The following is a 27455-nucleotide window of genomic DNA, read 5'->3' on the forward strand; positions in this document are numbered from 1 at the left end:
AATCACTTCTTCTTAACCATACACCTTTTCTTTGCTGTAATGCAGCAAAGGTGATACCCAAGTTTGGCTTGTTGTCCTCAAGACATTGCAAGGCAAGTCACCTAGCCGCTTTAGAACCCAGTTTCATACAAAGAGCTTGGGAAAGCCACATAGAAATGTACTACCTTGTAAGCGAACTTTCAAACTGAGAATTGACAAGGTGAGAGCCTGCATGGTTGAATAATGCTGTGTATGAAACTTCTGGATTATTAAACAAAACTCCCAGGGATGTGTGTGGGACACCTCCTAATGTGTTATTGGTCATGGAGACCACCCCAAAACCCTTAAAACAACCCATGCTCTTATCAATTCTCTCAAACGCCCCTCAGAACTGGTTGGAAAACTTTATGGTTGAAAGCATTCTATACCTGTCATGCACGTTATAGGGAATCAGCTTTCTCCTCTGTGTACAGCTTTCATAATTCCAAAAGGTACAACATAGGCTGCCAAGTAAGAAAAGGCACTGGTATTTTCACCTCACTCTATTGAGAGCTCTATGACCTACAACGCCAATTGGCCAGGCAGGCTGTATTTACAGGCACAACAGTGGCAGGGCATTGTGGGAGCAACCGTGCCCTCCATGTTCCAAGCACTCTCTGATTGGCTTCGAGGCCTGCTCCACAGAGGAAATCCATGCCTAATGCTGTAATCCTAGTTTAGAAAGCCCAGGCTCAGGAGGTCTTATGCCTGAGGAGGGAACTTACTAATGTTGTTTAGTTCAATTGACATAGTGGCTGTCTTCTAAATACTTTTATTTATACCAAAAGACAAATGTTATTCTCGGTCTTAAATATACCTCTCTCTTCACAGTGAATAGCGAGGAAAAAGACATGGATTTACTGGAGATAGATGAAAATGTGTGATGATCGGGTGCTCAGCACTACGCAGGATTTTCATGCCATCTCCTTCATGTAACAATGTGGAAGAAGGGGGTGGAAAGGATGTGAGTACCTAATACAAGGAAAAGAGCAATGGGATCCTATCTTCTGGGCATTATACAGCCAGTAACTACATAAGATGGTTCTGTATAAGACTCAGCCTATCAACAGTCAACCACCATGTATTAGAGAACCCACTTGGCCCTACCCTTCCCCGCCAAACCAGGCTACAGCCATTATCTTCAGCTGTTTATCCACTGATGAGCCCACTGTGTGCCAAGGGATAGTTATCATGGTCACATAGATTACCCTGGTTAAACCCATGGGTCACAAAGCAAAAAGAGAAAAAGATATGAATGTAGGGATAAGTTTAATGCAGAGGTGGGGGTGATAATAATGGGAAGGAGTTAAGAAAAGAATTAGAGTGACAGTAACCTGAATGTAAAGTGTGTGTGTGTGTGCACACATGTGTTATCAAAGGACAAATGTAAGGACTGATTTAAAAAGATGAACTATGATGCTCAGAAGACTGTAGGGTAATAAAATGCTTATTTATGGGGTCTGTATGAATTAAAATAATACTTTTGTATTTAATATAGCTAAAAAACTTTCATAAAAGTTTGAAAAATATAGTATGGTAACAAAAGATCAACAACAAAATTACTGGGGTTAGTGGGGATTTCCTGGGTTTAAAAAGATGCAAATAGTTCATAGCAACATTATTTATAGTAGTCATAACCTGGAAACAATCTAGATGCCCCTCAACTGAAGAATGGATAAAGAAAACGTGGTATATTTACACAATGGAATACTACAAAGCAGAAAAAAATAATATCTTGACATTGCAGGCAAATAGATGGATCTAGAAAAAAGCCATATTGAGTGAGGTAATCCAGACCCAGAAAGACAAACATAATATGTACTCACTCATAAAAGACTTTTAAACATAAAGCAAAGAAAAACCAGCCTAAAATTCACAACCCCAGAGAACCTAGACCCAAAGAGGACTCTAAGAGAGTCATACATTATCTACATAGGAAGGAGAAAAAGACAAGATCTCCTGAGTAAATTGGGAGTGTGGGAGTCACAAGAGAAAGGGTAAACAATCAGACAGTAAGGGCGACTGAAGAATGAAAAGATCTCATTAACACATGTACCTAGACCAGCCCCAACGTGTAGTAAGTGCTTCCTGAGAATTAGCTAACCATCACCTACACTAAATTTATCCCATTAAGGAGTTGATAAGACTTTGGTGAAACCCAATTCACAATAGAGAGCTACTCAGGAGCCATCATGGAGCTGGTGCTAAGCACAGATCTATCTTCATCCTGGTTCTTCAAGCTGCACTCCTGATCCTCACTGGCTAGGGAAGCTCCTAGTACAAAGACAGTGAACCCAGGAAAGCTTTGTAATCTTGGCCATACCCTTGAATTTTAGTCTTTATTATGCCAGGCGTACAAAGGGACCTCTGGGCCACAGAGACCCATCTTCATTCTGCCTTCAGGGCATCCATGGAGCAGTATGCACCCATCCCTCTTCCTTAGAGCCTCACCGGATACACAGTTGGCCTACTAGTAAGTACTCATTGAAACAGGATGGAGTCCCAATCGAATCGCACCTCAAAGCCTCAATGAGGGGGTTTATGTGAGCACGTATGCCTACGTAGGCTGCATTTCTTGGTTGCAGTCACACACCAGCTGGGTCCCTAACACCTCAATTTTTTTTTCTGCTTAGAAAAATGTTAGAAGGCGTCCCTCCCCTCCCTAGGCTCCCCATTCTGACTTACGCTGGATAAGCAACTTCAGATTGCTGAACAGCAACACACAACACAGCTGGGTGAAAATTCCTGTGTCCTGAAATCCCTGGAAACCTATGCTGCAGAGCAAGCATTTGGAACATGGGCACAGCCCCGACTCCCAGCCCCAGAGAGACAGACATGGGAGGAGGGAGGCAAACAGGCAGCCTGGATTCCGCCTCTACTTCCTTAAGAAGCATTTTGCTTCCTATCCAAGCACCCCACCCCTGGGCAGAGATAAAGCAACCACAAGTGTATTAATTACCAGCACTTATACTGCTAGCGGAGCCGGGCCTTCCAACATCCTTAGGAAGGAGAAGCCTCTAGATCTTTCAGCCCACAGGGACCACAGGAAGTAGAGGAATCCCACTTCTAGCTTCAGGAGAAGGTGTAAAACATTGAGCGGATACCCTCAAGAGTATGTACCTGACTCTAGAAAAAAATTCTAAACAAGGCATGCTGTGTTTGGTTTTAAAAGCACGAGTTTCAAATCAGATCTCAAACTCACAATTTACTTCATTTTTCTGGCGTGTTTCTTTCAGGTCTCTGAGTCTTTGACTCACATGAAGTCCTGGTGTTCTAAGAAACAGAAATTCCACCATGTAGGAAGCTTCAGACACCCCAATATTGGCTACCTTTTCTAGGAGAACTGAGATCCCATTTGTAGGCATGTTTTCAAATGGACAGATCTCACTTAATTGAAGTTAAAAGAAAAACTAACAAGAATAGTCTTTGAAACAAATGATGCCAATTTCCAGCCAGTTTATTATATTCAAAGGCAATTTCAACTGTGTTGAAAATATGGTCTCTTTCATGTATTCACCAGCAAAGAATTTTAGAGAACTTTCCTTTGTCCACTGTTTCCCTCTGTATGCCTCTGGTCATTGACTGGAATCTGTCTTAGAGATTCCTTGTTCTCCGCAGTGTTGGATACGAAGGTTCCCAAGGGTCTGAATTTAGGCTTCTTCCCTCTCAATCATGCTCCTACCATGAGCTAACTTTCCCATACCCAAGCTTTTCCTTTTCCCTTACACCATCCCTGACCTCTATACCAAAACCCATCCCACCCCTGGTGCTAACCACTGCTTCTGACTATATCTACACATCCCACAGTCTCTGAAGAGGAGGGACACAGTGAAATTAAAATGTGTTATCTTACCCTCACCTCAAACCTGATGCCAGCTTCCTTGTACCATATACAAACAAACAGAAAAGCATGTCAGCAGAATTCCCCCCTTTTTATTTTTAATAATAATGATGATGATGATGATGAAGAAGAAGAAGAGGAGGAGGAGAAGGAGGAGGAGGAGAAGGAGAAGAAGGAGAAGGAGAAGGAGAAGGAAAAGAAGAAGAAGAAGAAGAAGAAGAAGAAGAAGAAGAAGAAGAAGAAGAAGAAGAAGAAGAAGAAGAAGAAGAAGAAGAAGAATTGAAAATAGCAATACCCAATATTAACTTGATGCATTCTCTATGTTCTCTATGCCCGGTATTATTCTAGGCAGCCCTAGGGTCAAGCTCAGGGCCTTGTATATGCTGAGCAAGTGCTCCATCACTGAGCCACAACCCCAGTCACTCTCTTTTAAATCTCAGACAGTCCTAAATGGTAGACACTATTATCATTCCATGTTCCAGACAGTACAATTGAAATGAAGACAAATAAAGTCCTTTGCCCAAGTTTCCACAACTAGCATGTGGCAGAGCCATACAATCACAATCCAAACCAAAATGTCCATCCTTGCCCAACTATTGAGTGCTTCTCCTTGGCATCTTTGTAGTTGGCTCTTCTCCCATCACTCCTCATCCAATATGGGTTCTTGGGTCACAGACCCCCACAATGGCTTCCCTCTGGCCTTGCAGAAGGCTTGCCACCTTCCAATCACTAACACCTCATGCACACTGCCTAAACTTCAAATCTACCTCCCACTTAGGCCACCGAAAAGCCTCCCAAGTTTTTCATCTACGAAAACTGGTCAATATCCTTATAGACCATTGACGGTCTCCCCACCTAACTGTTCTTCTCATGCTTTCTATTGGCCTCAGATCATGACATCCAGGGACAGAGTCCTGCAAACAGCGTCAAGATCCAACTGATTCCAAGGACTGCCCCAATGGTCCTTCCTCCTAGACTGCCAACTAAAACTTGCAAGTCCTTCCCCGGAATTCCTCCTGTGAGGTTTCTTCCTACTTCAAACTCCCTTTCTTGACCCTGGCCGTAGAGCAGTTCTGATATACGTGTGCCTCTCTGCTTGATGGGCTTCCAAACTAGACTATAAGTTCCTTAATGGCAGAGACCATACTGGTAGATAACAGTCATTCACTTGGCGAAAATTCAACAAATGAACCTATTCCAGTAAACATAAGGCATAGTCTACCCCACTGATGAACATACATCAAAGTCTGCTTCGTAAAGGACTTTTTCTTAAGGAGCCTAAACTTTCCCCCAGCAGGTGACTCTTCAGCTGATAACAGCTCTGGGTAATATTAGCAACTGTGAGGCCTCCAAAGGATAAGGTGTAACTGAGTAGCTTCTGGAGACCCCTGGCCAGACCAACAAGGTGACAACACGCAGAGTGCCAAAGACCATCAAGAACACCCAAGCTGGCATCAGGGATATTTTACAATCAACCTCTACCTGACAGCACAGAGGAGATGCTGTTACAGTGGTTGCTACAGAGGATATAGATTTGAGTTCTACTCTGATGGGTGGTTGCCAATTTCTGAACAAAATCCCTCGTTAGCCAAGAACATCTTTACAAATAGTCTCCCCATAGCAGGATATTTATGTACGAACAACCTGTGTATGTGATAACTGTGTTTGGCTATTTCTTCCTAATAACAGGTTTTTAGAAGCCGCTATCTAGTGACTTATCTCCCACACGCCTTTGAAAGACAGGTGTACATGATAAAACAGGTTGGAGGGTCTGGCTGCAGAGAGTCCCAGAGCCAAGGAGTCCTTGAGTTGAAGTCATGTACATATTCAGGCACACTCCTCCCAGGTCCACTCCAGAACCCTCTGCCCCCCCCCCCACAAAGCATGTGATCTGTGGGCCAGCAGTTCTAACTATCATGTAATTCTTTCTTTGTGCTTCTCACTCCTTCGACTCTTCCGCCTAGGTATCCACTTCCTCCTCTATATGACAGCTTTTCCTTTATCAAGGACAATTATCCTGTCCCCAGTGAGGCTCATCTTCTCCAGGGAGTCTACGGGAACTAATGGGTCCTTTCCATCTTTAGTGACAACATGCATGTCTCAAACAGCTATTCCACAAGCATTTACATGATCCCAGGCTGGCGGCTGCCTGTAATTGTTACAGAAAACCACTGGTTTGTAAACAAAAAAAACAGTACCGAAAAACAAAACAAAACAAAACCAGTCTTTAGAGTACATTCTCAAGCAGATCAAACCAAAGAGAATGTGTATATGCTTAACATAGATTCAGTGAGAGCTGTTCCACATAAACACTACTTTCCCCACGAAAAGAGAGATGGTGTTTTTGGTGGTAGCCAGTATGGTCCCGGTGATGGACGGTTTCAGTGATTCCTTTACTCACTAGATACTGTTAGACTCATATGCACAGAAACCTGAATCTACCAATATGCAAACTCAGACATATAGATGTACACTTGAAACATTCTCTCTCTCTCTCTCTCTCTCTCTCTCACACACACACACACACACACACAATATGCTTCATTAAGGTATTAAGGTGATAAATTCTTATTGTCTTCTTTGTATCAGACATGATACATAAAATTCTGTATATATATATATATATATATATATATATATATGTCAAAGGAAAAGGAATAATCTCCTTTACTTAGCTTCATGCTTTATAGTTCCCAATGAGAGTCTATCCTCACATACACCTCTGTAACAAAAATGGGAAAACCCAGCCAAGCAATCACAATGCACATTAAGGGTAGGAAAGTCAAAGAGAGCCAACAGACACATTAAAACATAGCCTTTGGTTATGTACATGGGGGAAAATAGCCCTGCTCTGCTTAACTCAAGGTTAAAAATTGGAATGAGCACATTATAAACTTCCCACAGCACTAAAATCCCCCAATCCTAAACACACGTCAACTCTTAGATATTGTCATTGTTGAGATGGTCACACCCACTTCCCAACAGATGTGTGTGGTTCATGAAGCCTGGGTATTTCAAATTCATAACTGTTTGGGGATAAGAAGATGGCTCAGTGATTGAGAGCACTTGATGCCCTTGCAGAAGACCCAGGTTTGGTTCCCAGCACCTACACAGTGGCTCCAACCATCCATAACTCTAGTTCCACAAGATCCAAAGCCCTCTTCTGCCACTACCGGGCACATATGTGGTACATAAACATCCAGCCTGGAGAAACACTCATACATATAAAATAAAATCTTCTTAATGCAACCCATTTTAAATCATAAAATTTATGAGATTTTGTTCTTTTTTCTTTGTTATCCTGTCAGCTGATATAGATTTAGCCAAGAGCCAAGGCTAGACTTGCTTCTTTGAGGTTCAGGAGAGAATTTGTGTACTGGATTCCAGTCTATACCCACATGGGAACAACTTCAAGCATAGTCTAAGTCATTCCCTGGGAGATTTCTGCCCACCAGTGCCAAGAACATGGGATAGCCACACAAACTTTCAGAATAGGAAACATTCCTGAATAGGGCATATGGTTCCAAGGCCAGTCTCCAGGGCTACCTATACTACCCTATACTACTTTATCTCCTCTTCTTAGCTTTAAAAAAAATGAACAAACAAAACAGCAACAACAAAGAAAACTAAAACATCCTACTAGGTTTTATAGCAAAATCATCATACTTTTGATACATAAGACCCAAACTACCCAAACTTGGAAAAAAAATTCCAATCAGGTTTCCTCTCCCTCTACTTCACTGCATTCCAGAACTTCTCATCGCCTTGTAGACCAACAATTCAGGATTTCTAGGAGACTGGAAATAGAGATGCTAAAGCCTGGGTGAGAAGAGAGGAAGACAACACATCCTGGAGAGATGGAAGAAGACAGATAACAGAGCCTGGGGAGGGCTAACTGTGACTCTTACTCAGTGCAAACTCCCTGGGGACAAAATGACTGGAGCATAAATCACCTGCTTACCACAGAACAACACAGAAGAGAAAGCTACTTAACTGAGATACCTAGTGTAGCTTGGATTAGGGCTGAAAGCATGGTATGGGGTATGGGGCTGGATCTGTCTTTCCTACATTATTTAAGATCAGTCACAAACAGGCTGTGGGGATAGATGGCTTACTAAGTAAATTAGGACAAGCTTGTAAGTCCCATTTCCCAGCACCCAAGTAAAAAGCCAGACATGGTGGTCCATGTTTGTACTCCCAGCCCTGGGAACGATCCCAAAGGCTTGTTGGCGAGGGTAGCCTTGCAACGTCAGTGAATTCTAGGTTCAGCAGAGGACCTTGTCTCAAAAAATAAGGTGGAGACCAGTAGTGGAAGATACCAATGCTAACCTCTGGCTTTCATAAACAAGTGAGCATGTACACATGTATACACACACAGAGATGTACATACACACAGGTGTACACGCACAAGGAAAAATCATCTAGAAGGGTCAAGACTCAGTCACCCTCACGCTCATCTTTCTTCCCCCCATGGCTCACAAAGAATCACTTTAAATGGAATGGGACAGTGACAATGTGACTTGGAAGCACAGGGGGTCCTAATGACAGGAATCTCTGATACTCTAAGCTAATCACAGAAACATTAAACTAACCTGAAAAAACACCAAGCCCTCACCATTATAGGAGACTACAGGGGACTAGCCTGCTGGTGGCAGAAGGGTAGTAGTTAGAAATAAGTAGTTAAAACTATACAGCCTTAAAATTGCCTTTAACTCATCACCTTGCAAATGAACTTTGATTTCGTGGACAGATCCCAGCTAGAAGCCATAGAAACACATTAGAACCCACCCCCAAAGATCACACCTCTAGCCTCCTAGATTTCTTCTGCAGTACAAGAGCCCCCTCAGATTTCGGTCTATCTCCCTAAAAGAAGGCAGGCTCCCAGCACCTTCCTAGTGCATATCACCTCTGTTCAAGCTGCACCCAAGTCTTCTCTGACCAGATGGAGCAGACATGCTGCAGGAGGATTAGCCTTTCTGGGAGGCCTCGGATCAGAGGCTCATCAGTCTCCAAGTCCACTCTTCCCCACTCCTTCAGCCCCTCGGGACTAAATACGCAAGAAGCAGAGCCCCATCTGGAGTGGCAAGAAGCTTCAGAAAATGACACGGAAGGAAGAAAACTTGAGCGTTCACTGACCTCCCAGCCTGGCTGGCCCCTTTCTTGCCACTTGGATCACAAGCAAGAGATTTCAGCTCTGCTATCCAGCTTATCTCTCGTCTCCCAAGTGGTGTCCTCATTTTTATTTGAAAGCAACTTATTAAGTCAATAAGCCATGTGCCCTCTGGGTGCACTTTTCTCTGCATTCCAGAGCTGCAGGCAGTATCCTTCCCATCACACCCACAGGAGTGTCTAGGGTTGCCTGGACTGCCCTGTCTCCCGGGGCGGAGACTCCAGTCCCAGTGCATCCAGCAGTCACAGGATTGTGAAGAGCCTTTCTTCTGTAGATGTCACCCTGTCACACAGACAACTTCAGGAAGACCAAACTGGCAGATGGGAAGCAAAATGACAAGAGAGCGATGAATAGAGTCTCACCAAGACACTTGAAGGAAAATCTCCCCTGTCATTTCATTAGCTACAAAGACACTGTACTTGGGGGCGGTACCTGCAAGCATGAGGACTAGAGTTTGCTTCCCAGAACCCTTATTTGAAAAAGTAAATGTGGGGTGCATTGAGGACATGAAAACAAGTGACTCTTGAAGGCTCACTAGCTGGCTACCCTCACCTACTTAGTAAGAGAGACCTTACCTTTAAAAACAAAGGGAGTGGGTAGACAGTGCTGGGAAAATGGAACAATAACTGAGGTTTTCCTCTGGCTTCCACACATGTGTACACACATGTATATGCATGTGTGCATGCAAACACACACATAATTGCACTGGCACGCATGTGCATGCACGCACATACACAGTGTATTTAAATAAAGCTCCTAAATGTGTTTCACAATTGGAAAACCTGCACAGTAGGGACTGGATGGTCCTGCAGTTCTTGCCCTGCCTTTCTGGTCATCAGTGCCACTTTCCAAGCCCGTGTTTTCCTTGGGAGAGGGCCATCCCCCACAAAAGCTGAAAGCAGTCATCATTGCTAGAACTAGATGCAAAGCAAGGTTTATCACTGAACAAATGTAGGAACTTCAGTTGGATGACTATGAGGTCAATTTATTTTTAAAGGGATTGGTTCCTGGGAGAGAGAGAGAGAGAGAGAGAGAGAGAGAGAGAGAGAACGAGCTGGAAAAAACACCAGTCAGGAACCTCATAGACAGAAGTCAAGGCCTGAAAGCAGGCATAAACAATGACACATTTAAAGGGGGCTCCATGTCGCTTTTAAATAGGTCACCCAGAGACACCAATTCCTGGAGAGCAGTAGCATTAAGGACAACCCACTGGCAGTGTCGCTCTCCAACTAGATCAAAAAGACAGACGTGGGGAGTCATACCTCATCCTTCTCCTCTGCCAGTCACTGCCTGTCACCTGCAACACAGTCCCCAGAGAGCTAACCAAATCAAAGAGCCCCAGTTCAGCTAGAAAAGCCCAGGGGAATGACTAGCTTGTTCCTCTGATGCAGCAAATATCTGCAAACGATTTCTCCCATTAGCCCTGGATATTCTTGAAGCTCCCTCTTCCTCCCCTCTACTACGGATGTTCCTCTACACCTTCCCTCCTCCCACCCTCCCCAGCCATAGCTCTTCCAATTCTGTTGGTTACAAAGGGGCACACGTGTCTGTGATGAAGTGTAGGCACTGGTTGGAGGGAATCACACACACACACACACACACACGCAGAGTGACATTGCTATCACTGGACAGCAACGAATCTTCTCCACCAGGGCTAGGGCACAGAGGTGGTACCTGAAGCCCATGATATTTGGGGGTCCTTAAGAAAAAAGAAACATTTGCAAATATAAAACTAGGTCTAGGATCTTATAAGAGGCTCAAGCAAAGTTAAGATTTAGTGAAGGCTTAATTTCAACATCATAAACCCGCTTCTGTCATTCTGCCCCTCTTCCTACACACACGCAAAAGAGAAGAAAAAAGAGTTTGGTTGTGTCATGTGTGAAGGAAAACAGGAGGCAGCAGGAAAGCAGGAGTCTGACAAAAGAACCCGGGGACCTCCATTTATCACCAGCCCTGGGAGGATGATGGGCATCTCTTGGTACCTAGGAAGCTGATGGTAAACCTAAAGAGGCTGTCCCCCTCCGGCGATGTTCCTCCAGCTGTTGTCCTTGTGCTCCGACTGCCGAGAGACCCCTGGGTCCAGTCTCCAGTTACTTCGTTGCAAATCAGGGTCTTGAGGGTGGGAACCAAGGGCTAATTTTCATCTGTTTTCACTCTCTGTCATATTGTCCCTTGCTTTCCCTTGGCTGGGAACAGCACGGCTCCTGGGACTGGCCCAGCTGATAGCCTCCTGCACCGGGAGTTTGACATTTTGCTTATCTTCGACACCCAGGGAGGCAATGCTCCATTGCATGATGGGGACACAGGCCATTTGTGTTAATGAGAGGAGCTTTAGTGGGAGTAAAATGTCATGTTGGGGGGTCTGGGTGCTCCATTTGGAGAGAAGGCAGCGCCACCTTTAAGACTGAGATACAGGAAAATGGTGGGGCTGGGCAAAGCTCAAACAAATGCCTCAAAACCTCTGTGGGGCCTCACAGATGGGCACTGTTCTTACACAGGCCAGGCATCCCAAAGCCTAGGCAAATAGCTTTTTACACTTCATCTCATTCAAAGTCCCCCAAATCTCTGATGTCTGGTTTCTTATGACCATAACAGAACCCAGTGAAGAGGGTGGGCTCTAAAGCTAAGGGAGTCTAGGTACCAATCCCATGTTTGCCTTTTGTCTGCAAATCGTAGACAGATTATTTAACCCCCTGCCTCTTGCTTTCCCTACCTACAAGCTAGAACTATAGCTGTGTATCAAGAGCAGTTTTGAGGGTGTCTGCACACAAAGCAGTCGTAACTCCCATATGGGTATCAGGCAAATGCTCTGTGGTTATTAGGAGTGGCTGTTGTTATTGATTATTGCCAACGAAGATATTGAAGCTTCACAAACGTTATCCAAAGACACACAGTCTATAAATGGACAGGACAAGATTTCGGTCCAGATTATTTTTGTCCCTGGGATCACACTCTTAGCCACGATACTAAATTTTGCTGGAGTTCCAAATTTCTCTGCCCTTCTTTCTTCATCTGCAAATACACCAGCCGCGCAGGATTGTGGGGAGTAGGTGAGCAAATAAATACGAATGCAGCAGAATGTCACGTATGTGGTGATATTCTACAATGGCAATGGTAATAATAACTCCATTATTACTTTGTCCACAAAAGGCAGCTGACCTTGGGCAGAGACACACCGCACACTTCTCACTTCTGTCAGACTCTGGGTTCTCGTTGCTGTGGACCACACTGTAGAGCTAGCGATTATAGGGGCAATCCAGTGACCGGAGGGCATGTGTACATTCTCATCCCATCCCCCGAGCGCAGCCTGCACCCCCACCTCTCCTCCTTGTTAAGGAAGGAGAGGGGGGGACTCAGCTGATGGGCAGCTGCCCCAGGAACTAGAAAGCATCTTTTCCAGGGAAGCCTGCAAAGGGAGATAGGGTCTTGAAAATAATTAGCCCCCAGTTCTGGGGCCTGTGGCATCTCATTACCAAATGCAAATTCAAGTTCACGTGCCACTCCGAGGCTCCTGGCACAATGCCTGCCTGACCCTCAACCTCGCTGAATGTGGACCAAATCACTCCCCACTGCCCACCGCCCCTCCTTTTCAGCTTGCAGCTGGTATTCGGCCTCTGCAAAGGAAAAAAAGGCTGCTCTCAGCCTACTGACAGGGGAACAAGGAAAGAGGGTCTTACTTCTTTAAGGGAGGAGGCAGGGATGTTATGGGAGGGGGGGAGATTAGAAAAATTGTTCTTCCCTCAGCAGTTAAAAGAGAGATAATTGGAGCAAGTAGCAGGCGGCTGTTCTGCCATTTAGTATACAGCATACCCAGGAAATCTCACTTGGTAATCAGGAGGAAAGGAGGGAAAAGGAGCAATCAGACCCCTATTCAAGCTCCGTTTAGCGACAGCCCCTGCTGGCTGGCTGGCTTGGCTGACTGGCTGGCGGGGCTGGGGAGAGCAGGGGCTGATCCCACAAGCCTGCATACTAGGTGGGAAGTCAGGGCTCTAAGCACAGGCCCTCCTCTGTGTCCATTGTAAGATCTTTCTGCTTTTCTACCTTCTCCACGCCACAGAGAAATGTCAGAAAGGGAACCGACTCTTTTCCTCTGATTGGTCACCACGTCCGTCCCTGTTCCCAGGCTTCCGAGACCTTAAGAGTTGACACAGATGCCACGTTACAATTGCAGGATGGTTTACACTCGGGAAAAGGAGTGGAGATGGCTATGATTTACTCCAACAGAGGTTCCAACTGAGACATCCCTGGTACCTTAACAATGGGCTGAGACCCTCAGTAAAAGCTTAAGAGTAAGCAATCTCCTCTGGATGGATGCCATTCTCTGGTTTTGAAAGGAAAAGTCATTGAAATTTGCTTTCTGGAAAACATACAAAGACCACAGGGCAGTAATGAGACACCAGTCAACCAAATGGGATGTGACATAGATAAGCACCATGGCATGAGAGTCATTCAAGGGAATACGTCAGCCCAAACCTTCTCCATTGTTCCTCGGCCCCGTCCTCCCTGCAGCAGGCTGACTACATGTTAAATGAAGTCTTCAGGGAAACTGGGACCTAGCTTTATGTGCCTTGGCAGTGAATCGAAGCTTCACAACTCTGAAGTTGCTGAGAAATTCAGAGCGTGTACTTTCATAACTAAGAATACTTCAAAAATAATCATCTCAACTGATTTCGAGGTAATGACAGATTTTCCATAGCCTGTGAGGAAACTTGTCCTTAGAGGAAGCTGGGGACACCGAGCTTCAAGGCTCGGGTCAGAGGACTGAACTAGCCAAGGGAACCGGGGAGAGCGCTGGACCATACCCTCCCTAATTTCCAGACCACAGTCATCGTTTTAAAACTGGTGTGTCTTATATGCCCTTCTTCTGTCCTCATGGCCACTTACTGGTTGAGAAGCAGAGCATTTTTTTGTTGTTGTTGTTTATAAACATACTACCTCTAGAAGTAAGAGCCTGAAACCTCTTCTCTACACATTCACTGTGTGCCATAATGCTCGGTGTGACTAGCAATGAGGACATGAGCTGCTCTGGTGTTCCTGAGGTCAGAGGTCTGTTTGCTGCCAGAGCTTACAATCCTTCACCCCAAAAAGAAGACAGTGTTCCCACTACCCCTTTCCCTCAGGCCCAGGTCCCCCACATCACCTATCTCTGTTGTCTTCTCCTCTTCTCAGATGGAATTAGAATAGAACATACAAAGAGATGGGTGCAACTGTGTGTTCTTTCTGGGGTGCAGGATGGACACATTCTGGAGCCACTGAGGCACATAGAGCCAGAGAGGTCATGGCACAAACAGATGGATTACAAAGGACATCTCCAACAGGCCCCTAGTAAGCCACAGGAAGCTGCAGGAACCTACCCAGGGCCCCCTGCTTTCAGAACTGGTAAAGTACAAAACAGACCCTCACATGATCAAATGTCAGGGTCCATCAGCAAACTGGGACAATTGGGTGCGTAATACAAAGGCCCCAGTACTGTGGGAAAGCACCCTGATTTCTTTTCTGTGGTGTGTGTGTGATCTGATGAGAAGAGAGGTGTGGTTACATATGCCCTGCCCGCTTCACACTCCCCCTAGAGAAATGACAGGCCTTAGTTTTGGCTCTTTACCATGTTGTATACGTGTCTTCTCAATGCTTAGAAACTGCTCTGATTTCTCCCCCTCCATATTTTACAAGTGAGTGTTTATGCTTACAACCCAAAATTTCACAATGTGTGGAGGCAACATGAGTTTGTGACCGTCTGCAACGTAATATTGTGACTGATCAGACATGAAAACAATTACTGGGATCAGCGAGCTTCGAACCATCCACAGTAAATCCCGTTACCTCCCTGATGTCTGTGTTCACCAAAACATTTGAGTCAGTCTGTTTTCAGGCTAGCTAGATGTGAGTTATCACAGAGTCTATTTGCTCTGCTTCTTACTGTCCAAAAGAAGAAATCTGAACCTTGCAAAGGACAATTATTAAAATATACAAATTGCATGTAAGCATTAAAAAAATCAACTCCATTCAAAAATCTATTCTGAAGAAATTCCACTGAGGACTAAATAACATACAAAAATAAAGAGAGAAAGGAAAATTTATACATACATATGTATATATATATATATATATATATATATACAAATACACACACACATATATATATACATACAGTGTTGATTCTTCCTGCTGAAAGTGCTGATCCAAACCTGCCTGGAGGAAATGAATTCTTTTGAAACACACACACACTCAGAGAGAGAGAGAGAGAGAGAGAGAGAGAGAGAGAGAGAGAGAGGCAATTATAAAGAACCAGCAAGTTAACACACTTGCAGACGCCCTGGTCCCTCAAAAGGAAGAATTCTAGCTTGCAATATAAGTTCTGAGAGCAGAACAGATCCTCCGGGCAAATGAGAAAACAAGTGATCGTGTCAGCGTCTTCCGGCAGAACATTCTCCAATGCCAAGAAGCTTTGGAGCATCAGTCAGTTCCGGAAGGCACCTGCTTGCAAGAAGCCTTTTAATATTCCAACAGCATGGTTTTATGTGCTGAAGTCAACACTGGTCCTCTTCACCAATTTTCTCTCCTATGAGTTCAACGAGAAAAAGTCGAAGCCTACAAGGATGCCCCACCCTTTAACACTACAGCATGACATTATCATCTACAGATGTGTTGAACCCTTTCCATAACTATCTTGTGAAGCAAGTGGTCTGGGGACCTCAGGTGGGATATGTGTGGGGGCCTAAAAGGATAATGTGTATTCCAGCATCTCCTTTATCGAAGGTCCAGTCACAAGAAGGGGAATGTGAACGCTGGCCTGGTAGAGGACAGAAGCAGAATAGTGGGGAAATATTTGCACAGGAACCCATGCACAACCTGCAATGGGGCCTCCTACCCAGCTCCCAACATGTCAGTCTCCAACATGCTCCACCTGTAAAATAAACTTAGTTTTAACTTAAAACAAAAAACCCTTTTAATACAGCTCCTAGTATGTAAAATTTTACATCAAACATAACCTGTTTTATACAGTATGGACCATTCCCAAAATGTTTTAGGAACACCCACAAATATAATGTCAAAAACAAATCCCAAAGTAGACCCTTACCTGAACAAAGGGAGGAACATGATACTTACTGGGTTCCACTCTCTTGCCACAGCAGCAACAGCCCAGTGAGGGAAAACTGTTCCCTCCTGGTCAAGAGAATGAAGTTTCTGTCCTGGATTGAGGCCGGCTATTCCGGTTGGGCAAGTCAATGATATGACTAAGAGACCACCCTTCAGAGAGGCAGGATCACCCCTGGAAGGCAGGCTCACCATTAACTGGAATAATCATTTCTTTCATGAGACAATCGTCCTTCCTAGAGGAGCCCTGAGAGCAGCCCCCAGGAGCCACTATGAGGTCGGGCTGGGTCTGTGAACCTTTCCGAGGACTTCAGACACACATCTCTCCCCCTTTCTATTTCAGATCCTAGTCCTAGCCTAAGTATGCTTCCTCTGGCATTTTGCACTTCCTTATTCTTTCTTGAAAACTCCCCTCCCTACCACATGGCTGCTTGTTCACTGTGTGGTTGACCTCCATGCCAGATAATCCCGAAGGGCAAGGTTTATTTCCTCCCCCTCTGCCACTGGGAAGCTGCAGGGATTTGCAGCTCAGCTGACATTTGTTTGTTTGGTTTTTAATCTAATAAAAACTTCCTCAACTTTCCACTTGAGCTCATTCTTAAATTCTTTTATTAATGAGACCAACAACCCAAAGAGAGACCCTAATTTCTTACATTACTCTAACCTCTTTGATCCTGTGCCAAGAGATTCTTCCCCTTGATTGTACGTAGGGATCATATGAGAAGCCTTAAAAACAGGGTTACTGGGATCCCACCCCACCCCCACCAGAAATGCTGGTCTAACATGCCTGTGTATGACTTGAAAGTTTCTCAGTTCCCCCAAGGGGATCTCAATGTTCAGATGGGGATGAGAACCACTGATCTTCCTTAAAGAATGCCACCACCTCCACAAAGGGGCCCAATGGGTTGACAACACAAAACATCTCAAGAATGAGGGCCACTCATTGTGTGTCCTCCACATCCCCACTCTCTCGGGATACACTCTTGTCTTACTAATTCTCATACGCTTGATCACCTCAGCGATCTAAGCCTGCAGTGAGTGCAGCGGGTCAGGGTTTATATTTTATTTGTGTTTGTCACATTGAAATACCAAACAGAAGTCTCTCTCTCTCTCTCTCTCTCTCTCTCTCTCTCTCTCTCTCTCTCCCCAGTCACGCTCTTTTCTTCTTCCCTTCTCTCCATTCCTTTTTCTCTCCATCCCTTACTCTCTATCTCAAGTTGCAGTTATACGTAGGCAGTTTTGTACTGTAATTTGCGGGATTCCACTGGACAGGGCTCCAATGCAGACCCATGGCTCTTCACACATACCTCAGCATATGGAGCACTCAGGAAAGGAAACCGTTTCTAAAGAAATAATCTCATTGCTAGAACAAGGACAGAAGGCTCTCAAATGATTCCCTGACTGCCTTCGAGGTGCCTTTCGTGGGCTAAGGGGTGGCATAACAAGACTGAATTGTAACGGGGGCCCTGCACAGAGCCTACAGCCCACCCGTCTCCATTCTCTGCACAGGCACTGCTTAGCCTAACTAATGAGGAAGATGTGATAAGGACTTTTCCCATCCACCCACAGGAGTCCAAGTCTCCAAGAGTCAGGAGCGGCGGAGACAGCCACCTTGGCAATCACTCTCTTCTTTCTCATTCTGTAACTAATCTCGCTGAGCTGTATCCAGACTCTGCAGTCTACTCCGTCTAGGCCTTTGAATTGAGTCAGGACACGGTTGAGTAGCCTGCTTTCCCTTCCTGCTGAGATCTTGTGTTTTCCCGACTGAGAGCAAGGAGATGAGTTTCTACCACCTCCTTGGAGAAGGAGGCCCAATTATATAGCATACAGCTGAAACTGCACTTGCACATAGAGCTGGTTTCTATACAGCCCTCCCGCCTTCACCTAACCACTCAGTAGGAAGATCTATAGTGGGAGAGGAAGTTGGGGTTGTGGGAGGGTCTTACCTTCTGAGCAGAGTGTGCCGCCATAGCCAGTGGTGGAACAGTCACAGGTGGGATGGCCATCCAGGAGGAAGCAGATCCCACCATTTTCACAGGGACGCTCACCACAGGGTCCCTCTGCTTCTAACTGGACACCCTGGCTCCCCAGAAGCCGCGGCTCTGAGTTGCCATACTTGAGATCCAGCATTAATCCCTTAAAGCCAGGCATGTTCTGTACTCCGTCGAGGGTCAGGGCAGAAGGTCGGATGTCAGCAGGGACGCCACCGATGAACAAGTCGCTGACCACATCCATGTAGGGCCTCTGAGGTTGTAGCTCCCCAGACTGGCCCTCGTCATCAATCACCAGCCCAGTGCGCAGGCGGTCACGGCTCACCATGAGGAAGTGCCAGCTGCTGTCGTTCACCTGCTTGTTGGACAACACGGCTGTCTCAGCGCAGTCCATGCTAAAGCGGAGCTGAACTCGGCCATCCACCAGAGAGAGGCAGAGGAAGTCACAGACACCACCATCATCCAGATACAGGAGCAGCCCAGTGGATACGTTGGTTTTGAACTGGAAGCTCAGGTCACTGCGTGTGCTTGCATCCCAGCGCAGGTAGCGGGCCCACTGGTTGGGGAGACCCATGAACTCCAGACCCAGGCAGAGCCCAACCAGGGAGCCCAGAAAGATGCTCACCTTCAGGGTGAAGAAGACCGAGTGGAGAGTAAAGCTCATTGTGGCGGCTGGGCCAGAGCACAGAGGAATAGACTGGCCAGGGAACAGTCCTAGGGGTGGGAGGCAGGGGGTAGGTTTTGGTGATAGAAAGACAAGGCGGTGCACGGAGAGCACACAAGAAGCGTACACTCAGGAGTGTTTGGAGGGTGAGGAAGGAGGAAAAAGGCAACAACACAGCCCAAGATAGGCACACAGGCAAGAAATCCAATAAAGAGGCAGAAGAAACAGAAAGGGGATGTTGGGTAGGGCAAACCAGGAGCAGGGGTGAGGAAGAAGTATCTTTCTCCAAGAAAAGATCTCAGCTATCCAGGTGGATCCGGAGGCCTTGATTCAAGGAGGAGAAGGAGCTCAGGGTAGGAACAAGCCTTCAGTGGTGTGTTTCTTCTGTCAAATGTCCTAGCCAGGGAGCCCAAGATCAGGGCTAGAGCCCCAGGCAATTGCGGAGGAGGAAGAAACAGTGAAGTGAGCCAGGTGTAAGGTAGGCCCAAGCAAAGGACCAGTGTTAAGGTTCTATTGTCTAGCAGAAGTAGGCTCTGGGAAGGGGAACCACAAGCAACTGAGTACTCAGGCAGAGTGGGGCCCAGAGCAGAGCAGAAACAGTGTCAGGCTTCATGGTGCTGATTAGAGGCAGCGTTGCCCATAGCACAGCTCCCAGGACTCCAGAGAAAAGACCTGTTGGGGAAGGGAGAGAAGGGAGTAAGATTAGGGCTAAGCACCATCATCCCAAAGCACCAACATCCCAAGGCACCAACATCCCAAGGTACCAACATCCCAAGGCACCAACATCCCAATGTACCAACATCCCAAGGCACCAACATCCCAAGGCACCAACATTCCAAGGCACCAACATCCCAAGGCATCAACAGTCCAAGACACCAACATCCCAAGACACCAACATCCCAAGGTACCAACATCCCAAGACACCAACATCCCAAGGCACCAACATTCCAAGACACCAACATCCCAAGGCACCAACATCCCAAGGTACAAAGATGGATGGAGTATAGATGCCAACCAGGCAATTCTAGAGACTCCTTCAATGCTAGGTTCTTCACACAAGACAAGGACCCAGTTCTCCTGTAACCAGGGCAAGACCCTGAGCCTAGCTCCTAACAACACACTTAGTTTTTCCAGTTGTAAAATGCAAATATCATGCAAATTCCCCAAAGCTATATCAGCACACTGTTTTGAAATAGCCAAAATTGAAATATTAACATTTTGAAACATTCCCTTATGTAAGGTTTACTTATTTATATATTAAAACCTTTTTCTTTTTCAATTTTCAAGTTTCAACTTACGTAGAAGAGGCCTAAGACTTTATATTTCAGAAAAAAAATATATACATGAAAATCAGGGGAAGTAAATCAGTAAGCAAAACAGCCTACTTGTCTTAACAAATATTAGGGGAACCTTCTTTAAAAAACAAACTTTAAGATAAAAAAATTTGAAAGGCTGAGTTTGGATTCTAGTTCCTGTACATAAAATATAAAACAATATTCCTAGCCTATTTTCATTTCTACTTAATAATTTGAAAAGTAAATAAAATAATAGCCCTATTTCCAAGATGGAGAGAAAAATTAGTGAGGTCTGTGTAGTGTGGTCCCAGCATAAACTTTGTACATAGTAAGGGGTCAATATATATCGGTGGTTTCTTTCTTATTTCCAAAATGAGAAGGAATGGGTAGATGAGGTGTGTGTGTGTGTGTGTGTGTGTGTGTGTGTGTGTGTGTGTGTAAGAAACAGAGAGAGAGAGAGGTAATGTATACATTACGATATTGAGAAAAATTAAGAATAGCTAAGAAGTGCCCATAGACAGAGTGAATTATTGATTATGACTAGAAAGGCAGCAATATCCATTGAACTTGGGACCTGGTTCCTGAAAGAAGCTGCTGATCTACCTAACCAAGCTGGTTATTTCTCTGTTCAGATAAAGGAGTCAGTGTAATGGCTAAGGACTGTGCAAGTACTGGCTTACTCCTTGTCGCATTTGATAATTCACAGTGGCTCTCTGTGAGAGCATTGCGGTTAATTCTATTTAACTAATAACATCAGAAAAGTTAGACAGTTCCCCTCTTTGAAGAGGAAGATGCCATCCCTTTAAGCAGGGACAATCTGTGTCCACAAGAGCCTGATCAAATCTGTCATCAGAAAATTCTTGGTCTTATGAAAGGATTTTACCCAAGTAGTGTTTCCTGGAGTGTGGCATGGGTATCCCCATAGGCTTGAGGATGTGGACATAGGAATATATTGATGCTGACTTGAAGAGGTGTTTGCCAACCACCGAGAATTCAGGATTTCTTTGTGTGTATGCTTATTAATGTCACTCTGGTAACACAAAGTCAACTATATTCACATCACAGTTCTATGCCAATATCATAAACATCTTGTCTGTGACAAGATGAAATTTAGCCATACAAATATTCAGGGATAACATTCCAGAATAATAATCAATGCACAAGTCTTGAGTCTAGCACAGGCTGGGACTGTTGGAGTGGAGTGGGTGGGAGGTATGAGGCCTAAAGTGGGTAACAAGAAGTAAAGGTGGGAGATTTGACAGTTCCTAAGAATGTGGCCAATGTGTTGAATGAGATATGCCAACCAAGTCAAAAGGCAGCATTCTTCATGAGAGAAGAAACTCCAGTCTACCTAACTCTAGCTCATTTCAGGCACCACTGGGTTAGGGTAGCATAAGACACTCTTCTGCACACAAAGGCAACAGGACCAGTGGAGGACAAGTGTACTTCAGAGACAGTAAATCATACTAGAAACCAGATTGTATGTTGTGAACACCCTGGGGACTGGGAAAAGAACAGCTTGACCATAGAACACTATCATAGAACAGAAGCGGTGAAACGTCTAGCAAAGAATAAACCATAAAACAGAGTTCAAGAGCAGCTCTAAGGTTCTTGACTTCTATTCCATGCAGAGGCTTCAGCATGGCATCACTGTATACAAAGACAACACTCCTGAGTACTCCCCCAACTTTTCAAGATGCCAACCCCAAGTGGTTCTGGAAGATAAAATAACACCTGCCTAATTGTCTGTGGGAACCCGTGAATGAATGAAGAACAAAAATGTCCAGTCGCACACACCTATGAAAGAGGACTGTGGGAATTTACCCATCCTACTTTGTGGTGACCATACTAATCTATGTAGATGAGCCTCAGCCTTCAGACTCTTATCCTTCCTTCTCAATCAGATTAGCATTGGAGACACCAACATCCCTCAAGACTCGACACATTATTGACTGTCCACATTCTCTCCTAAAGCTCTCATGTTTCTTTCTTGAACTGGGGACATTACCATACATGGCCTTTGGGAATTTTCCCAAATGTCCAAAAGCTATCTATGACCTTGTGTTAGGTATCCAAAGCCTCTAGCCAGCTGCTGTCAGCAATTACCCTTTAGCTTTCTTCAGCCATCTAGCAGAACATGCCTCTGAAGAAATTCTGTTCCCTCAAGAAATGAGACCAAGAAAACCAGAACCTTCATCACCCAGTCAGTTCATGGCCACCCACCCCTGAGCCACATGTCAGCACAGGCAGCTGGGGACCAGGTGGTTGGCTCCAGAGCCCACAAGGAAGGTTGAGGGTGATACTGACGCTCCACACACTTATCTGCTGTGTGGGAACCAAGCAAGAGAGGGAAAGTGAGTGGCATTATCTAATTGCCAGCTAATTTACATAATTATCGAATGGCACAGTTTTTATGTTGGGTGAACATCTTTGCAAATGTCTCATATTTCGGCTGCTTAGGATGCAAGGGAGACCTCACACAACTCTGACATGTGGGCTATTCGCCACAAGGATGGTTTAGAAGATTTGGCTGCCATTTGCCCTCCCCACCCACTCCTTCCCTTCTCCAAGGGCATGGGGGTTTAGTTGAGCTTGAAACAGATTCAAGAGCTATGACAGTGTCTAGAACTCGAATGGCTGGGAAGGCATGGTGATGTCCATCCTCTACCCAGCCCTACAATGCCCAGGTATTTCAATCTTTCCCGTAGAGTCTAGAACCTTCTTAACTGCTTCTTAGACCCCTTACTAGGACTGCAGAGGCTATCTAGGGACTTTATGTTGGTTCTGATCCTCAGTTGCTACACCTTTCATTCCACAGGTGAAAGATTTAAACCACCAATCTCAGTTTATATCATTCCAATGAGATTCATTTTAATCTCAGATCACACAATCCAGGCTAGCCCGTTAGAGCATTTCAGTCTCTTGCTCACAGTAAATAGTTTGGAGATAAGTCTGCCATCCAAACTGAGTCAAATTAGAGTTAATGGGGGAACTTTAATTGGAATTATTGGGGACATGACCCTCTTTGTCTTTCTACCATTTAATTAAACTCTCAAAGTCAATATATAGTGACAAATACCACTCTTATTATTAAAGATAACCTTGTCTATGAATGAAAACAGCAAAGAAAAGTAAGAGCTAAAAGAGGCATAAAGGCAGATTTCTAGTGTCATTGTCTGAAAATATAGATCTAATGAGGCCTAAAGAGGAGTGGGTCCTAGCGCTTTCTTTACATAAACCAAACTAGCTTTGAAATGAGGCAAGACCAGGGGTCCTGAAAAATACTATTCTGTTAATACTGGGCTATCAAAAGTTCTGTATTTGGCAACTTAACAAAAGCTTCCATTCATACTACCCCATCTGTATCTGAAGAAACTTTCTGTGGTTTGAGACTCACATCCTGTCCTCTCCCTGAAATAAGGCTCTGGATCCCCATCGCCCATGATCTTGGACAAAGGCATAGGACTCAACAGGCTGTTTCTCTCACTTTGAAGGCAGATGGAGGTTTATTCTTACTCAATAGTCTCAGAAATAAACTCCTTCAACTAAACCACAACTACCCCTACCCCTGACACTATACATACTTCAATACATAAGTAAGGCCCTGCTGCAGGCAATGAGAGTCAAGGCACAAATTCAGTCTAAGACCTGAAAGCAGTATAGAGAATAATGAAGAACATGAACTTCTGAGTCAGGCAGAGCTGTACCTTAACCCAGATTCACATGATTAGAGGCACCTAACACTGGGCAACTCCTTTAAGTCTTTGTGTGTCCAAGAGAGGGAAGGGGTTGATAGTATTTACCCAATAACTTAATTTTGAACTCTACCAATTGTAAAGCTGTATATGCACAGCTTTGAAAAACTGTGATGATACGTGTAATAAAGCTGAACATTTTTCAATCCTCCTAACTTCATGTCCCTACTAAGTAGATATGTTCAAAGACATCTGAGAAAGCTCGTGGCCTTATTCTCCATAGGAGAAGACCGCCACACTTCTATCTGTAGCAGAGAGTACATATAAATTTTAATTTATACAGGCAAAACACTGTTCAAACTTGAAGGCGACTAGTCTTCATTTCTAGACGGATGAATGAATGGATGAATCTTATATGCATAATGTTGAAACAAGTACAAGGCCCATATTTTGTTTATACAAACTAGAAAAGAAGCAAAAATGTTTATTCTACGCTATCAAACATGAGATCAGTGGTTACTGATGAGAAAAGAGGAGAAAAGGTGTCAGAATTCATTTCAGGATCTGACAGATGCTGCAGTGTGCTTAGTGTGTGCAAACTCAGACAGAGCACTGCCTTCTGAGGCATGTGCCTTTCTACCTGCATATGTCAATAAAAAGCATGCACTATACATACTGCCTCCAACATACTATATGCTAATCTATCCACTTTCCTATGTTACCTAGAAAAGAGGTTTGCTTTTGTTTCTTTTGTTTTGGGGGATTCATTTTGTTTATGTTTTGTGGGGGTCTATTTGTGTGCATGCATGCCCATGTGTGTGCACACCCGTATACATGTGTATGTGTGATGTTCATGTGTGTAATGTTTGTGTGGGGGGAGGAAAGGGTTTTAAAGAAAGCTATTGCTGCTTTCTGCTTGGGGGCAGGGACTCCTTACACTTTCCAGGATAAAGCCCATCTCTGATCCAGGAAAGCATGAACCAATATCGATCCACCGGGCTCCACACCTGCCCCTGTCTCTCTGCCGCTCAGTCCATTCACATGCTGGTCCTCCCTTCCTTAATTTGTCATGTTTGAGAAAGTCTCTCAACCTTCTACTGTTACATCTACCTGCTGAACTACTTCTAGACACACACACACACCAAGTTACTCCATTTTAGAAATGCCTCTGCTTCCCCTTCATATCAGGGAAGGGACAAGAGTCCCCGAGGCTCTCAACTCTAATCTGTCAAATGGACTCACAGAAAAGCAAGTGTTAACACTGGAAAAGGTGACAGACATAGAAAAAGAAAAGAAACTTTCCTTTAGCCTTGAACTTTAACATTATTGTTATTATTATTGTTATTTACTTTAAAAGTAATTCCCATAAAAAGACAAGAAGTGGTGAATGGAGAGATGACTGAGTGCTTGGAGCCCTTCCTGCTCTTCCATTAAACCCAAGTCTGTTCCCAGTATCCAATTCAGATGACTCACAACGCTTGTAACTCCAGCACCAGGGACTCTGGCAGCCTCCCCTGGCCTCCTCAATCACCCGCATACCCACACTCACACAGACGCATACACATAAAATAAAAATAATTAATATTAGGATAACTTCCGTTCTGCCAGGAATCCTAATCTATCACAGAAGAGATACACCAGAGTAATATGTGAGCCAGAAGCCAATCTGCTGGACAAGTTTCTCTCAGTATGAGGGAAGTGAGGTTTACTAACTAAGATGTGGAACTGGCTGAAGAGCAGAAAGCAAAGAAAGTGGAACCTGCCTGAGAGGCAGACTGAGGTAAGAGAGCGGGTCACAGGCAGTCCTCATTTTTTCAAGTGTTTGAAGGAAGAGGAAGGAGCCCTCTGGTTGCCGAGCCAGTACTGGGAGTACACGGGGCATTGGGAGTACACGGGGCACTGGGAGTACACGGGGCACTGGGAGTACACGGACGAAGCTGCAGGGATCCCAAGGGATCATGGGAGGCTCACACTACAGCCGATGTCTAATCAAACAAATTCGAGTGGAGATAATGGAAGGTCATAGAGCAAGAACAGAGCATATGATTTCTAGCTGTGTAGCAAACAAGAATTCAGGAGTGAAATTTATCCAATGTCTCATTCACGTGTGTGTGTGTATGCGTCTGTGTATGTGTGCATGCGTGATATATACGTCTGTTCAGTGTTTTGTGACAGCCAAGAAAGGCAAATGTGATTTAAGACTACATGAACAGTAGGTAAAAGGGAAGATGGCTGTCTCTGACAGTCTGGTGCCTCTAACTGTTTTTATTTTAAACTCTACTCTTTGGAAGAGATGTGGGTAAGCAGAGGGGTTGTGAATGGAAAAAGATTTTTTTTCCCCGTTTTTATCTTTTCTAAACCTCTAAACATTCATGTTCCAGATGCAAGGGTGAATTTTTTAAAAAGCAGTTCAAGCCCTGCAAGGAAGTTCCATGCTAATAAAGAAGAAAGCCATAAACCTAAACAATATAAGATGGAGGGCTAAAGGGACGAGGCAGGCTATGAGCATGAACTGGGCATACCATGGGGCAGTCTCTCCAGGGTCCAATATAGAACACAGAGCCGTATGGAGTAGCGGTTGCCGACATGGGCTACACAGCCAGACAAATCCCAGATATGATGCTTGATGCCTGTGTGACCTTGTGCAAGATGCATGGCCTCTCAGTGTCTCGATGCCAATATGAATCCTGGCTATAATAACAGAGCTCACACTTAGCTCAAGTCCACAGCGCTCAGCACAAATAGAAATCCAGCCGCTGTTCGATGCTTCTATTATGGTTAATGTTTGTCCTCAGCACTATTTCAGAATGGCTAATATGGTTCCACCTGGCCGGCTCAGGGACAGCAGTCAAGACACTGGGCTCCTTTTAAACATATCTCAATGTCGCAGGCCATGTAAAGAGTCGTTCCTGAAGGCTGAGGGAGAGTCCAGTTGATAAAGTACTGACTACATTAATATGATGGCCTGAGTTTGATCCCCAGAACCCACATAAAAAATTATTGACTGTATGCTGCATACCTGTAATACCAGCACTGAGCAGGAGGATCTTTAGGGTTCATCAGCCAGCCAGCCTAGACTACTAGGTGATTTCCAGGCCAGCAAGAGACACTGTCTCAAAAAAAAAAAGATAAAAATGAATTTGCCCAAAGAACATTCATTACTCATGGTGCTAATTCCTCTGACTTCTGCATGTACACTGTATATGCACATGTGCACACACATGTAGAGAGTCATTGTGGAGTCCTTGGGAGTCTTTGGAGATGGCAGGATTGGGGGCTTACAGAGGCAACCATCAACTGCTCAGGCAGGTTCAAGTAGGAGACTGAAGCATCCCTTAAAGTGGAAAAACGACCATGGTTCCCCATTGACCTTTGGGTGGAGGTCAGTCTAGGCAGTGGCAGTCTAAAAAGAGTACTTATGTCTTGATCTTACTGGGATCTCCAGATGAACCAACTTTCCCTGACCTGGAAAGGGCTGGACACCTTTTGGGGGATACATTCAGTGCTAGGTGGGTGCATACATGGATTCTAATAGAATCCAGACAGAGTCCAGAGACAGCCCTGGGCTGGTGTGGCCAGTGAGGCTTCTGAGATGAAGAAAGACTTGCTTTCATGGAAATCTGAAGGATGACAGAGCCAATGGGTAAGAAGTCTAAACCAGGTGTAGTAAGGCACACTGGCGATCC

The 27455-nt window shown here is 44.8% G+C and overlaps 1 protein-coding gene across 33 annotated transcripts in view; it reads right to left on the bottom strand.

Annotated features, from left to right (window-relative positions):
* The window catches only part of Nrxn3 (neurexin 3), a 1560627-nt gene that overhangs the window by 1472409 nt on the left and 60763 nt on the right, over nt 1-27455 (bottom strand). For all 33 annotated transcript variants that reach the window (XR_009057835.1, XR_009057834.1, XM_057782568.1 and 30 more), the window contains exon 2: nt 18071-19451. Coding sequence is in view for 31 of the 33 variants with exons in the window: in XM_057782568.1 (XP_057638551.1) it covers nt 18071-18779 (709 nt within the window). In the remaining 2 variants the exon portion in view is untranslated. The remainder of the gene's footprint in view (nt 1-18070; nt 19452-27455) is intronic.

Source organism: Chionomys nivalis, chromosome 10 (assembly GCF_950005125.1).
Source record: "Chionomys nivalis chromosome 10, mChiNiv1.1, whole genome shotgun sequence".
Taxonomy (NCBI): Eukaryota; Metazoa; Chordata; class Mammalia; order Rodentia; family Cricetidae; genus Chionomys; species Chionomys nivalis.